This window comes from Tachyglossus aculeatus, chromosome 8, assembly GCF_015852505.1.
Source record: "Tachyglossus aculeatus isolate mTacAcu1 chromosome 8, mTacAcu1.pri, whole genome shotgun sequence".
NCBI lineage: Eukaryota > Metazoa > Chordata > Mammalia > Monotremata > Tachyglossidae > Tachyglossus > Tachyglossus aculeatus.
Genome location: NC_052073.1, coordinates 12586130 through 12600189, shown reverse-complemented (window position 1 = coordinate 12600189; position 14060 = coordinate 12586130). Strand labels below are relative to the sequence as shown.

The 14060-nt window shown below is 41.0% G+C and overlaps 1 protein-coding gene across 2 annotated transcripts in view; it reads left to right on the top strand.

Moving 5' to 3' along the window:
- Positions 1-14060, top strand: part of BCAS1 (brain enriched myelin associated protein 1) — a 122152-nt gene that overhangs the window by 74436 nt on the left and 33656 nt on the right. Inside the window, exons 5-7 of one of the 2 annotated variants that reach the window (XM_038750097.1) lie at positions 2954-3115; positions 4806-4850; positions 6607-6744. In XM_038750097.1, the coding sequence (XP_038606025.1) occupies positions 2954-3115; positions 4806-4850; positions 6607-6744 (345 nt within the window). The remainder of the gene's footprint in view (positions 1-2953; positions 3116-4805; positions 4851-6606; positions 6745-14060) is intronic. The other variant, XM_038750098.1, reaches the window with a different exon arrangement.

Genomic DNA, 14060 nt, shown 5'->3' with positions numbered 1-14060 from the left:
CCCACACAGTCTTTGTTAGGTGGACTTGCTGACGGAAAGGTTTCCTGGGCTGGCTCTGAAGCAGGATTAGTAGGACATAGCTCCAAAAAAAAATGATCTCTGTCTACTTAGTAATATCCCTGCAGAAGTTTATCTGGCTCCAGCTCTTTTTCCAGACCCGAAATGGCATTGCTAGTGAAGGTGCATGTTTAAACAACGAGTTGCTGGCTGGAGGCTGGGCTTTAGCCTCAGTGTCAGAGTGAATCAGGGGGTTCAGCTGATTTTACTGGAAGGAGGGTGCGCCCAGGTAGCTAGTTCTGGCAAGTGTCAGGGCTCAGTCCTTCCTCTGTTGTACTTTCGTATTTTCTTAGTGTTCTTCACAGGGTAAATGTTCAATAAATACCACTGATTTTTTTTTATGGTATTTGTTAAATGCTTACTATGTGAAGGTCCTATTCTAAGTGCTAGGGTAGATATAAGGTAATCAGTTGAACACAGTCCATGTCTGACATGGCACTCACAGTCTTAATCCCCATTTTATAGATGAGGTAACTGAGGCACGGAGAAGTTAGGTGACTTGCTGAAGGTCATGGAGCAGACAAGTCGCAGATCCAGTATTAGAACGCAGGTTCTTCTAACTCCCAGGCCCTTGCTCTAACCAATAAGGCCGTGCTGCTTCTCCTTTGATAAATTCATTAATTTATTATGAGCCCCTTGTGCGATAGATTATCTTGTATCTACCCAAGTGCTTAGTATAGTGCCTTCCACATAGTAAGTGCTTAACAAATACATTATTATATTATTATTATTATTCTTGGGAGGTCTCAGACTGAATACACTGAGATCCTTAGGATAATAATGATGGCATTTGTTAAGCACTTACTATATGCTATGTACTAAGTGGTAGGTGGATACAAGCAAATTGGGTTGGACATAGTCCCTGTCTCTCATGGGGCTCACGGTCTCGATCCCCATTTTTCAGAGGGGGTAATTGAGGCACAGTGAAGTGAATTGCCCAAGGTCATACAGCAGACAGGTGATGGAGCTCTTCTTCTTATAACAGAGAATAGAATAACAGAGAAGTGAAGTGATTTGCCCAAGGTCACACAGCAGACAAGTGGTAGAGCTGGGATTGGAACCCATGACCTTCTGACTCCTAGGACTGTGATCTATCCACTGTGCCATGCTGCTTTGGATCGCTGATCGCCCGCCACCCCCACCCAAACCCAAGGCAGTTGTCATAAGGCCAAAAGCTGTTTCTCTTCCCTACTTCCTACTTATTCGGTTCCCAAGGGCAGCATCAAAGTACAGCGTGGGGGATTGGTAGTGAGGGCAGGGTGAGGTGAGGGAGGAGAACAATAACCCCCCACCCCCCCAACACATACTAATACCTGGGCTAATGGCATGTTGGGGTGGGGAAAAAAGCCATTCTGGGTCCCTGGGCCACTTCTCTGGGGTACCCTCTATCTCTGCCAATACAACTTTAAAGAGTCCAGATTAGGCAGGAAACGCTTGTAGCTCTTCCTCCATTTTAATACTTTTTAACCTAATCAAACTTAATAACAAAAATGATACTGATAATAACTGTGTAAGCCTGTTGTGGGCAGGGCTTCTCCCTCTTTATTGCTATATTGTACTTTCCAAGTGCTTAGTACAGTGCTCTGCGCACAGTAAGCACTCAGAATATATGATCGAATGAGTGAATGAGTGAATGGTACCTGTTAAATGCATACTACAGGCCAAGCACTCTACTAAGCTCCAGGGTAGATACAAGACACAGTCCCTGTCCCATATGGGACTGAAGCTGACTGGCACAGTGGATAGAGCACAGGCCCGGGAATCAGAAGGTCATGGGTTATAAAGAAGCAGTGTGGCTCAGTGGAAAGAGCACAGGCTTTGGAGTCAGAAGTCATGAGTTCAAATCCCGGCTCCACCACTTGTCAGCTGTGTGACTTTGAGCAAGTCACTTCACTTCTTTGGGCCTCAGTTACCTCATCTGTAAAATGGGGATGAAGACTGTGAGCCCCATGTGGGACAACCCGATCGCCTTGTAACCTCCCCAGTGCTTAGAACAGTGCTTTGCCCATAGTAAGTGCTTAATAAATACCATTATTATTATTATTTTGGGTTCTAATCCCAGCTCCACCATTTGTCTGCTGGGTGACCTGGGACAAGTCACTTCTTTTCTCTGGGTCTCAGTTCCCTCATCTGGAAAATGGGGATTTGGGACTGCGAGCCCCACGTGGGACAGGGACTATGTCCAACCTGATTTGCTTGTATCCACCCCAGCATTTAGTACAGTGCCTGGCACATTGTAAGCGCTTAACAAATACTATAATTAATTAATTAGTTGTTAATATTCAACAGTACTTTTCCTTGAGATTGAAACTAGGTTGGGAGATTGCTAAAGATAAAATAGAGGAGCCGATTTTTATATATGTCTATAATTAGGTCCTGGGGCTATTGAGAGGAATCCACTTCTTTGGATCTTCCCCACTAAGCAGGCCTGGGCCCAGTTAGTACTTGCCTGAGAGACCACCTGGGATCCTGGAAGCTGTCTGTCACCCAGCCAGATTAGATGATCTCTCATGGTCTCTTCCAATTCTGTGGGTTTCTACCATTCTGAAGGCATGTGGCCACCTTTGGGTTAGTAGGCAAAGTTGGTGGAGAGTCTTAATGTTAAAGAGTTTTTGTTTTGAATACCAACTGCGACTTTAATTATCGCGTTTGTTATCCTGTGTCACTCCAAACAAGATTCTCTCAACCAACTGTGAATACTGAATATATTAGTTAAGGGGACGAGGTGTAGGGAACGCAGTCATATAAATGCTTGATTGTTCGATTTATGTAGGCTGAGGAAATATGGCTGGAATTAGGTTTACAAGGGCAAAATGATGCAAATTACAAGTGTCACATCTCCATTCCACAGCCCGCTAAGCAAACTGGAACTGAGAAAACTCTACTCTGTTTTTAGGATTTAGTTGCCAGCAACAAAAAAGATAAACTGCAAAAGACTGTGGCCACCAATTTCTCAGTCCTTGAAGATCCTAAGGAAACTGAAATTAAAGAAGAGAACCCAAAGACAGAAAATACAACAGAGAATAATAATCCCGTCATGAGTTTCTTTAAAACGCTGGTAAGTTACTTCATTGATTGTTTCTTAAGGCATGAGAACCGTTAATGGTGATATCTTCTTTCATGTTGCTTTGTATTTAAACAGTATGTTACATTCACTAATTCACTTTTTAATGTTAGTCAATGAATTATCATTCAGATCAGTATTAGGAAAAGACAGATCTATGATTTGGCAGCAATATCTTCAGATGGAAAATAGGAAAAAAAAGTTCTCAATTGGAATTTTCTGAGAATGGTTTATGTTTCTAGGGATCGTCTAAAAACTAACTACCTTTAGCTTTTTATCAGAGAATGAATATATGTCACTTATTCATATGAAGGCCAGGTTTGTACTTTAGAGAAAATACATTTATATCTGCTCTGGGGTGGAGCTCAAGAGGGTGCTCTTCCCTAAAGTGTTTTTTTAGTTTAGTTTGCAAGTCAGGGATTTTGTTGAATGACTCAACACCCTCCTCATATCAGCAGAACCTACCACTTGTTCTGAACAGCCCAGCTCAGTCAACCCTTTAATTGAAACATTTTAAAATGTGGATCCATTCACCTCAATCTTTTTCTTCCCAAAGGCATTGAAAACCACCCTATTAGCTTGTTTATTTTCGGTGTTCTTCCTGCGGAATTGCAAGCATTCAAATTGATGTAAAAATTAGGACTAAGAGGCAAAAGGAAAGATACTTTTGCAAACAGCGCAGCACAAGAATCAAATTCGTTCATTCATTCATTCATTCAATCGTATTTATTGAGCGCGTACTTGTGTGCAGAGCACTGCACTAAGCGCTTGGGAAGTACAAGTTGGCAACATATAGAGACGGTCCCTACCCAACAGTGGGCTCACAGTCTAGAAGTTACCTCATCTGTAAAATGGGGATGAAGACCGTGAGCCCCCCGTGGGACAACCTGATCACCTTGTATCCTCCCCAGCGCTTAGAACAGTGCCTTACACATAGTAAGCGCTTAATAAATGCTATTACCATTATTACTTATTATTATTAAATCCGATTAAATGAGTGATCCTGGCGCTACCACTTGTCTGCCATGTGGCCTTGGGCAAGCCACTTCACTTGTCTGAGCCTCAGTGACCTCATCTACAAAATGGGAATTAAGACTGTGAGCCTCAGGTGGGACAGGGACTGCGTCCAACCTGGCGCTACCACTTGTCTGCCATGTGGCCTTGGGCAAGCCACTTCACTTGTCTGAGCCTCAGTGACCTCATCTACAAAATGGGAATTAACACTGTGAGCCCTAGGTGGGACAGGGACTGTGTCCAACCTGGCGCTACCACTTGTCTGCCATGTGGCCTTGGGCAAGCTACTTCACTTGTCTGAGCCTCAGTGACCTCATCTACAAAATGGGAATTAACACTGTGAGCCCTAGGTGGGACAGGGACTGTGTCCAACCCGATTTCCTTTCATTCATTCATTCATTCCATCAAAATTCCAAACAAGCACTTTTTTTGGCTTGAATAAAAACTGTAAATGCCTGGGAGGGAAAGAAGGATTTTTCCTATGTAAGTCTCTGTTGGAGGCTGAAGAATTGTTTTATTTCGCATGTGACCATATGTATGTCTGGACTATTTTCCATTATCCCTTGGGTGTTCTGTGGTTTATGAGTATCGTCTGTGATTCCTGATTCTTCACTTTGAACCAGACAGTTCTGAATAACAATTACTTATTTTGTGTTCCCAAATATTTAAGGTTTCACCTAACAAGGCTGAAACAAAAAATGAATCAGAAGACAAGGTAGGTGGCTTTTCGGTTGATGGGGTAGTGAATAGCTTCTTTTTTTTCCACATTTAGCTGTGTCACTGCATTATGCTCTAGTTAACTTGACAGCTATTAAAATATTTTCCCATTTCACCTTTTAATCCATTTTGGCGATACCCTTAGATACCAAAAGTTTTTAAAGCATAACAGTTTAAAATCTCTCTGATAAGGATTTCAAAATTAATTTCCTTTGTGGAGAAATAGCTGCTAAAATAGAAATGGAAATATATTGACATTTATATCAGCGATTGTGTAAATTTATAAAGGCAGCAAGAGGAAATTGTAAGCAGAAAGCTTGAAGACAATGAAACTCCTCTTAGAGTCGAATGAAGCCCCTGAACTTTTCAGTGTTCCACAATATGCTCATTAGCATTTTAATGAAAATTAAACCTGCATTTGGAGAGAAGGTGCTAAACGAAATTAAATAGCTTCCTTAGATGAAAGATGCAAAATGTTAACAAAATTGGGTGTGAGATGCATGTATGGTATAGCTAGAAGAAGCTGATAAACCTCTGGAAATCTTTAACATTTGGAACAATGTGATTGGAGACAATTATCTCTCTTCCCCCGCCCCCTGCCCTGTTGAAACCTCAGATTTCCTCAAGGAAAACACTCAGGGGGAAAAGTTCAATGAAAAACAGTGAGAACTTTCTCTCTGGGGAACTGCTAAGTGTTCTCACCAGTTCTGGGTTACTCTTGGGTTAGAAATGTATAAATTTCAATTGCTTTGGAAGCCCAGCACAGCAATAGGTGAAGAACTTGTTTGCATCTCCTATACATATCAGTACTGCCAGGATCACGAAGAAGCAAAGTTGAACAAAACTAGAGATGTATTTGTCAATTCTTGGAACATCTTTTTCCTAGTCCCATTCTTCTAACTTGGAGAAATATAAATGAAAAGATATAGCTGTGTATCCAGGGCTTTGTAACACAAGGCCAGAATATCTACATGTAACTGTGCTAACTGATCCAAATCTTTTATGATTCCTCTAACTTGTGTAGATAGTTCTTAATGTAATGGAGTAAGAGCACAGATGTTCCCCAAAGGATGGAGATGTCCTCTTGCCTAAAGGGTTTCCAGATACATAACCACTATAGAATTAATGGTTCTGCCTTTCTTACTAGCCTAAAATCCCGTGACACCATCTGGTAGGGTCTTCCCTAAAGCAGTTTTGTGGTCTAAATTGCAAGTGCAAACCATTTTGCAAGTAAACCACTCAGTCTATCTGGCCAATGAGATTTCAGGATCCTGCCAGCTGGGGTATATCTAATGATCAGTCTTACCATAGCCCTCTCTAGATTCGGTTTCTCAGAACTCTGATATACCCACAAGCATCCAGTTTCCTTTTGGCAATAATTATGTATTAAGTAGGGCTGGATTTAAATAGGCCAATCTTGATAAAAATGTGTGTACATGTAAAATCCTCTGGGGTGACTGCAAGTTTCTTGTTGTTCTTATCAATAATGACAATAATAATAACCGCTGTGGTATTTAAGTGCTTTCTATGTGCCAAGCACTGTACTAAGTGCTGGGGTAGATAAGAGATAATCTGATCTGACACAGTTGAAATGTGGCTTCCACTTGAAATGGTCCTCTTTTGGTACTGAATAAGAAATTACATTCACATCATCAGCATATGGCAGGTGTATGAATGTCTTGATATGTACTTACAAGCAAAAGGAAAATGGATTATGTAAAAAGGCCTCAGCTGTGACTGCTGTTACATGAAAGGCATCCAAAGCGGAAAAGATTCAAGGAGGACACGCTGGTCAGAAGACTGCAGCAGAAGCTCAGACTAAAGGATCCAAGAAAAAGAATCCAGACAGTCCCAGACTAGGCCACGCACTGAGAAAATTCTTTAGACACAAGGTCTGTATCTCATCCTCAAAAAAATCAGAACCCTGATCGGCATAGATGGCTCCTAGTCTTGCGATTTGTGGATTAAAAACCGAAAGACATTCAGCACAGGAAGTGGATGATACTTTAAAGATCTGAACCGCCTCATTTGTGAATAGCACCAAACCAGTCCCAGTATATTTGTTTCCATTAATGTATCTTTTCCATCTGTGAGGACAGGGTTCTGAAATATCCCTCTAACCACTTTCACATTTTACCAATACTCTGTGAATGTATATATGTGTGTGGGGAGGGTATCTACAGAGATAAATATAAACACACACATATGCATATGTGTGTATATATATGTACATATATATATATACTAATCTTCCCTAATACTAATTGAATTCATCCCCAAAAGAAAACAGTGAATTATGATTTGCCTTATACAATCAATGGTATTTTTTGAGTGCTTACTATGTGCAGAACACTGTATTAAGCACTATTCAGTTACAACTCTTTGGATAGCTCACTGAATCTGGAATAATGGCTGTTTCACATTTAGAGAGCAGGGAACACTAGGAGCACAGGCTTTCAGTGATCAGTTTTTGCAAGCAGATGTTTTGGGTACTCAGGATCATCAACTTAGTTATTCAGCAGTGTCACCTGATTTGAGAATAAATTGTTCCAGCCACTAATTCTAGACCCAAATTGTTCATGAAAATTCAGAGGTTTGTTTTGCATTTTAAATTACATTTCCATCTGTACCAGCCAGGGAATCAAACTCTGCATTTGAATCAGAGCATTTAGGATGCTAAGCTTCCTTGAAAACTGAATGAGAAGAAAATGATGAATTAAAATTTTATGAAAAATAATTTCTTAATGCCCCTTGAGTAGAAGCAAATCGCTTATTTTATTGATTTGTTTTTAAAAGGACACACTGCAGCGAGGGGATCAGATTTTTAAGGCTTTCTAATTGTCCCCAGGACACTAGCCTTAACACTGAACTGTAGGAGGAAAAGCCACTAAATTCTGGAAAATTCTGTGGTGGTGGTTACAAAAAGTCCTTTTCTGCAGAGTTGCGTGATCAAGCATAAAGAACAGAAGAGTGAACAGTAATCTGCATTTCAATAATTGGGTAGCGTATAAAATATTCACATTGCATAGGCTAGAAGAGTATTTCCATGCTCCTCAAGAGTACATTTATGAGGCAAATGAATGGGGAACTTTTGTAGCTGCTTGGTTCCTGTTCTGTATTCTCTCCAACAGAACACTGCACATCCCAAATATGGGTGCCAGTCCAACTCAACTCAGTCAGTTGGAATCCAGGCTACACAGCGTTTAGAACAGTGCTTGGCATATAGTAAGCGCTTCACAAATACCGTAATTATTATTACTACGAGTGTGGTCCACTTTTGGACCAAAATGCAGTCAGTAATCCAATTTACCTTCTGGGTTGTATGGCTATGCCTGGCTCCTATGGACTGTATTAACTTATGGTTACAAAAATTTCCATCTATGTATCTATACACCTATAAAGCCTTATCATAGCAGTTGTACTTGCCTCAGGCTTCATTCCTTGCCCTGCTCTCCAGGCCTAGATCTGCCAAAGACCGTAGCAGTACACAGAGTGAAACTGGGGCCTCAAAGGCAAAATTTAAACAGGCAAATTTAAAATCTTCATTAAGCCCTACTTTGTAGTTTTTCTAGAAGAAAGAAGCATAAACCCTAAGCTGAGGAAAACCTAGGTCCTCATTCTAGATTCACTTCTGATTTCCTGTGTGACCTCGTGCAAGTCACTTAACTTCCATGTATCTCATTTTCCCCTTCCATAAAATAATAATATTAATTCCAGTTACCTATAGTAGATTTGTAGTAAAGATTTATAAGCCCATACTTTGAGCTCTTCAGCAGACAATCGACTTACATGGAAAATATATCTTTGGCATCTGGCTGTAAGGGACTGTCTCTATACATTGCTGATTTGTACTTCCCAAGCACTTAGTACAGTGCTCTGCACACAGTAAGCGCTCAATAAATATGATTGAATGAATGAAATAAAATGATTTTTCTCTAGTCGGGCAGTGGATGAAAATGTACTGTGTCTATCACCTACCATAGTGAATGAGCCCTGAGTTTATTTAGTTATTCTTAGTAATTATGTGGGTCTCATGTTGGCTTCACTTCTGATGCAAATCACTTTGCATTCATTACTTTAATGTTCTACAAAGAAAATGCAGCTTATAAAGAAACATTAGCCATCAATATTTTTGACCTAGAAAAGCTACATTCACGTTTCTTACTTGCCCCTAACGATGCCCATTCTTCATCTTCTGCATCTAAAGATGTAATGGGATAACTTGTACTTCCCAAGCGCTTAGTACAGTGCTCTGCACACAGTAAGAGCTCAATAAATACGATTGAATGAATGAATCTACAGCTATCAATAGTTCATTGTCTTTTTCAGTCCTTGTACAATGTTTACACTCTTAACATCCCCCAAAATGTGAAAATAAGAGGAAAGGTCATTGATAAGAAACAGGTGATGTTAACAGTACTAGTACTTGGTACAGGGGAAATGTGAAGGAATCACTGATGATGAAACAGAAATGGCATTTGTCTAGTTAACTCCTTTGGATGCTGCTCTACGCTCAAATCCACAGGCCAGAGGGGATGATTTCCCTTGCTGACAGTTGAAAATGCATCTACTGCTAAAATGGGACACAACAGAAAATGCATCTAATTGCTCAAATGTGGCCCAACATAGCCTCCTTTCCAGCAAGAGAGTCGGGTAAAATGAATTTCAGGTACAAAATGTCTCCCCTTTTCAGGTGAAATTTCATATAGAGGAGTACTCTAGTCAAACAATATCCTAGTTGTAGTTTCTGTTTTGCCAGTGTGCTGGAGGAGCCTGGAGGAGAATTTCTAGTTCTGTTTTATATTTTGAAAAACTCTAACGTGTACTGGGATCTCAGGCAAAGCTGAGTGCAGCAGTCCAACCTACTATACTGAAGAATCATTTTCATGAAATTGCGCAGGAGAGGACAGATTGTGCTTAATCCTGTTGTTTCTTTGAAATCCGACTGTAGGACTCAATGTACTCCCGTAGTGAACAAACAAGCTAGCTGCTTCCCCCTGCAGCCTCCCCCGTCACATGATACATGTGTGCCTTCAGAAACAGTCAAAGGTTGCATTCTTTTGGCAACGCTCAGTCAACATCACAAGCCACTGTGAACTTTGAAAACTGCCAGTTCTTAACAGCTAGCACCATTTTCTGTGTTATTCTTTGGGCTTTTCAACAATTTTTACTGTACCCATTCCTGTCCCTGGCTCTGCCTCGCTAATTGCGAAAATCCTTTCGGGGCCAAAGAAGTATGGTAGCAAAAGATTGGTCGTTAGGTTCAAAAGGCAGAAAAATCTTCAGCCACCACATTTTATTCTTGCCAGCACAGAACGCTGTTGTTGTAGTTGCTTTCTTTTTTCTCTAGTGAAATGTAAGGCTGTGAATTTAAAATTGGGTTAGAAATGTATCTCCACGTTTTCAACCCCCTCCCTACCCAAATCAAAAAATTCACAGCAATATCTTAGTCCTTCGTCTCTCCCTGGGTGCCTAGATAGCTAAAAGCAGTTGCTGTTGCTCAATGCACTTAAAAACAGGAAACACCATCTCTGCAGCAGTAACTGAAGACAAATGTGTTCACATTCAGGTGAAAAAAAACCCTGTATTTTGCGGCATCCTCTGGTGGGTGTTTCTGGATTTCTGCATTGGTCCGCACACAGATATTCAATTCATCTTTCTTCTGTCAGCCTTTCTCTATGAGAGCTGCACTGGAATAATGCCAACCACCACTAAGGCTCAGGGCTTGTGGAGGGATATAAAATAGAAACCCAAAGGAGGTCAGTTCAAACAAAAGACGGCAACATGCTGTCTTTCTCTGAGTGCTTAAATGTCTCTCTGGCCTTCTGTCCAGGTGTGAACAGCGGTGCTGGGTCAAATAGATGTAACTCTGCACACTCAATCAAGAAGGATATCTGGACAGGCTATCAAAATGGAATATATGAGAGAATTTTTCTTGTTCGACACTCGTTTCTCGATTAGGATAGGAGAAGGAAAACTAGCCATTGGTGTACAGAGAAGCAGCGTGGCTCAGTAGAAAGAGCATGGGCTTGAGAGTCAGAGGTCACGGGTTCTAATCCTGACTCCGCCACATGTCAGCTGTGTGACTTTGGGCAAGTCGCTTAACTTCTCTGTGCCTAAGTTACCTCATCTGTAAAATGGGGATTAAGACTAAGAGCCCCACGTGGTACAACCTGATAACCTTGTATTCCCCCCAGTGCTTAGAACTGTGATTTGCACAGAGTAAGCACTTAACAAAAGCCATCATTATTATTATTATCATTAAAGGTGAAAAACTGTTACAAAACTTCTGCAGATTTTTGTGTCCTCAAAGTTAGTGTTTTAATGTTCATTTTTTGAAGAGTGTTTGAAGTCAATCTTAACATTCACCCCAAAACTGGATGGGTCTGGGAATCAGAATACCAGGGTTCTAATCCCAGCTCTGTCACTTGTCTGCTGTGTGATCTTTGGCATGTCACTTAACTTATCTGTGCCTCAGTTTCCTCATGCATAAAATAGGGATTAAGACTGTAAACCTGGTTAGCTTTTATTGACCATGGAGCTTAGATCAGTGAGTGCCTTGCCCAAAATCAGTGCTCAACAAATACCGTAAAAAAAAAAAGCCAGGGGTAACCCACTCACACACTCATATCTGGATAACTAAACACAAACTGTTCTTTGGATTTAAGGTATATACAAAAACGTCATGGTGTGGCTCCAAACACAAATAATACCCGTGCAACTGCAAGACCTCCTATTTAAGACAAAATATATGGTATATAAAAAAGCCCACAAAGTCCCCTTAGCTTCAGGGAGCATAATGACATCTTTGTTCTTTGGGAGTGTGACTTGGGAACCTCCAGACATTTACTTTGAGGTGGAGGTTTGCTATTGAGTTGAGGCGGGGAGGAGAGGGTTTGTGTGTGTGTATGTGAGAGAGAGTAAGCAGATCTCTCTCAGAAATCTACTCAGATAGTAGGTGTCAGGTGTTACCTCTTGAGGGACTGTCCCCTCCAGCTACTGAAAAGGTCTTTAAGGAAGCAACCTTAGGAGGCAAACTCCTGGCTAATAGTCAGAAAGTTACAGAATATAGCTCAATTAGCAGCTGTCAAGCCTCAGTAATCAATCAATCAATCGTATTTATTGAGCACTTACTGTGTGCAGAGCACTGTACTAAGCGCTTGGGAAGTACAAGTTGGCAGCATATAGAGACAGTCCCTACCAAATTAATTCCATTAGATTAGCCTTAGAAGACACTGATTGGGGTTATGTTTTCCTTTTAGGCAGGCAATAAATAATAATAATAATAATAATAATAATGATGGTATTTGTTAAGCACTTACTATGTGCAAAGCACTGTTCTAGGCACTGGAGAGGTTACAAGGGGATCAGGTTGTCCCACGGGGGGCTCACAGTTTTAATCCCCATTTTCCAGATGAGGTAACTGAGGCACAGAGAAGTTAAGTGACTTGCCCGGTCACACAGCTGACAGTTGGTGGAGCTGGGATTTGAACCCATGACCTCTGACTCCAAAGCCTGGGCTCTTTCCACTGAGCCATGTGGCTAATGAGAAGCAGTATGGCCTCCTGGAAAGAGCACTGACCTAGGAGACAGAGGACTTGAGTTCTAATCCCAGCTCAGCCACTTACTTGCTGTGTGACCTTGGGCAAATCATTAAACTTCTCTGTGCCTCAGTTTCCTCATTTGCAAAATGGAGGGGGGTCAACTCCCTTTCTTACTCGGACTGTGAACTTCATGTGGGACCCGATTACCTTGTATCTACCCCAGCACTTAGTACAGTGCTTGGCTTTTAGTGCTTAAGAAATACCATCATTATTAATAATAACAATATTATCATTATCATCATATCATGGGGAGGGCCATTATTGTAGCAAATTCCTGTGGAGTGGACCAAGATTGCACATAAAGCCAGGCTATTTCCTGTCTTTAGATTTATTTTATTACAAATGATCTGGATTTATTAGATCCAGATCTACAATATATAAAAATATAAATTAGCACCTGTGTATATACATCCTTCTTAGAGAAAATGCCACCTCCAGTGCATGAGTGACTGAAGAGACCAATGTCAATAAGGACAATTGATTGATCTACAATATATAAAAATATAAAGTAACATCTGTGTATATACATCCTTCTTACAGAAAATGCCACCTCCAGTGCATGAGTGACTGAAGAGATCAATGTCAATAAGGACAATTGATTGATTAATTGCCTCATGCTGTACAGTGCCTGGTTCTGTTTTCACCATTACCTCCTTTTCTAATTACCCTTTCAAAGTATCTGCTCCTTTTTGGATTGTGGACATCATACTGGACCGTTTATGCCACTCGAACCCAGTTTTTAGCTAGGATGCAGTACCGTCTGAGGATTTATTAGAAATTCACAACCAAACCAATAAAACTCTAAAATTCCATACCAACACTTTCTCCTCAAACAGATGAGTAATTTAAATAGTGTGTCCATTCTAAAACAATAAGTAATGAAATGTTCATTTTTTATAATCATCATTAATAGTAACATTAATAATAATAGCATTGGTTAAGCATTGCTATGTTCCAAGCACTGGGATAGGTACAATCAGATCAGACACAGTTCCTGTCCCACAAGGGCCTCCCAGTCTAAGGGGGAGGGAGAGGAGGTATTTACTCCCTATTTTACAAATGAGGAAACTGAGGCACAGAAAAGCTTAAATGACTGCCCAATGTCATATAGCAGGTAAGTGGCAGAGCCAGAATTAGAAATTCCAGGTTGAGGCAAGAGGCATTTAAGGGGCTGCTCTGGAAGCCAGTTCTGCAGCCGACTCAGTCACAAGACTAAGCAATCGCAGATATAAAAGCATTTGTTCACCGTAGTTATACTGCTTTTGATTAGGTTTCCTGATTTGGCAGTTTAGTTACTGCATCACTACTGCTTGGACTGGTTTCCTCTGCCATGTTTTCAGTGAGAAACTCTATCCAAATCAAAAGCAGGGTCCCCAGAAAGCCCAAAGAAGGGGACTTCTCTCCCCTATACCAGGGAGACAGGGGAATGCCAACAAAGCATCTCCCTTTCTCTATTCTGAAGTGTCTATAGTCTAGCTGGTCAGAGCAGCAGCATGAGAAAAATAACCCTGTAGTCAGGACCGCTTGCCGGAAAGGAGGCAAAAATGGGCTCTTCACTCCCAACTGTGGGCCTCTCTTCTGGACCACACTGTCCCAGCAGTAAC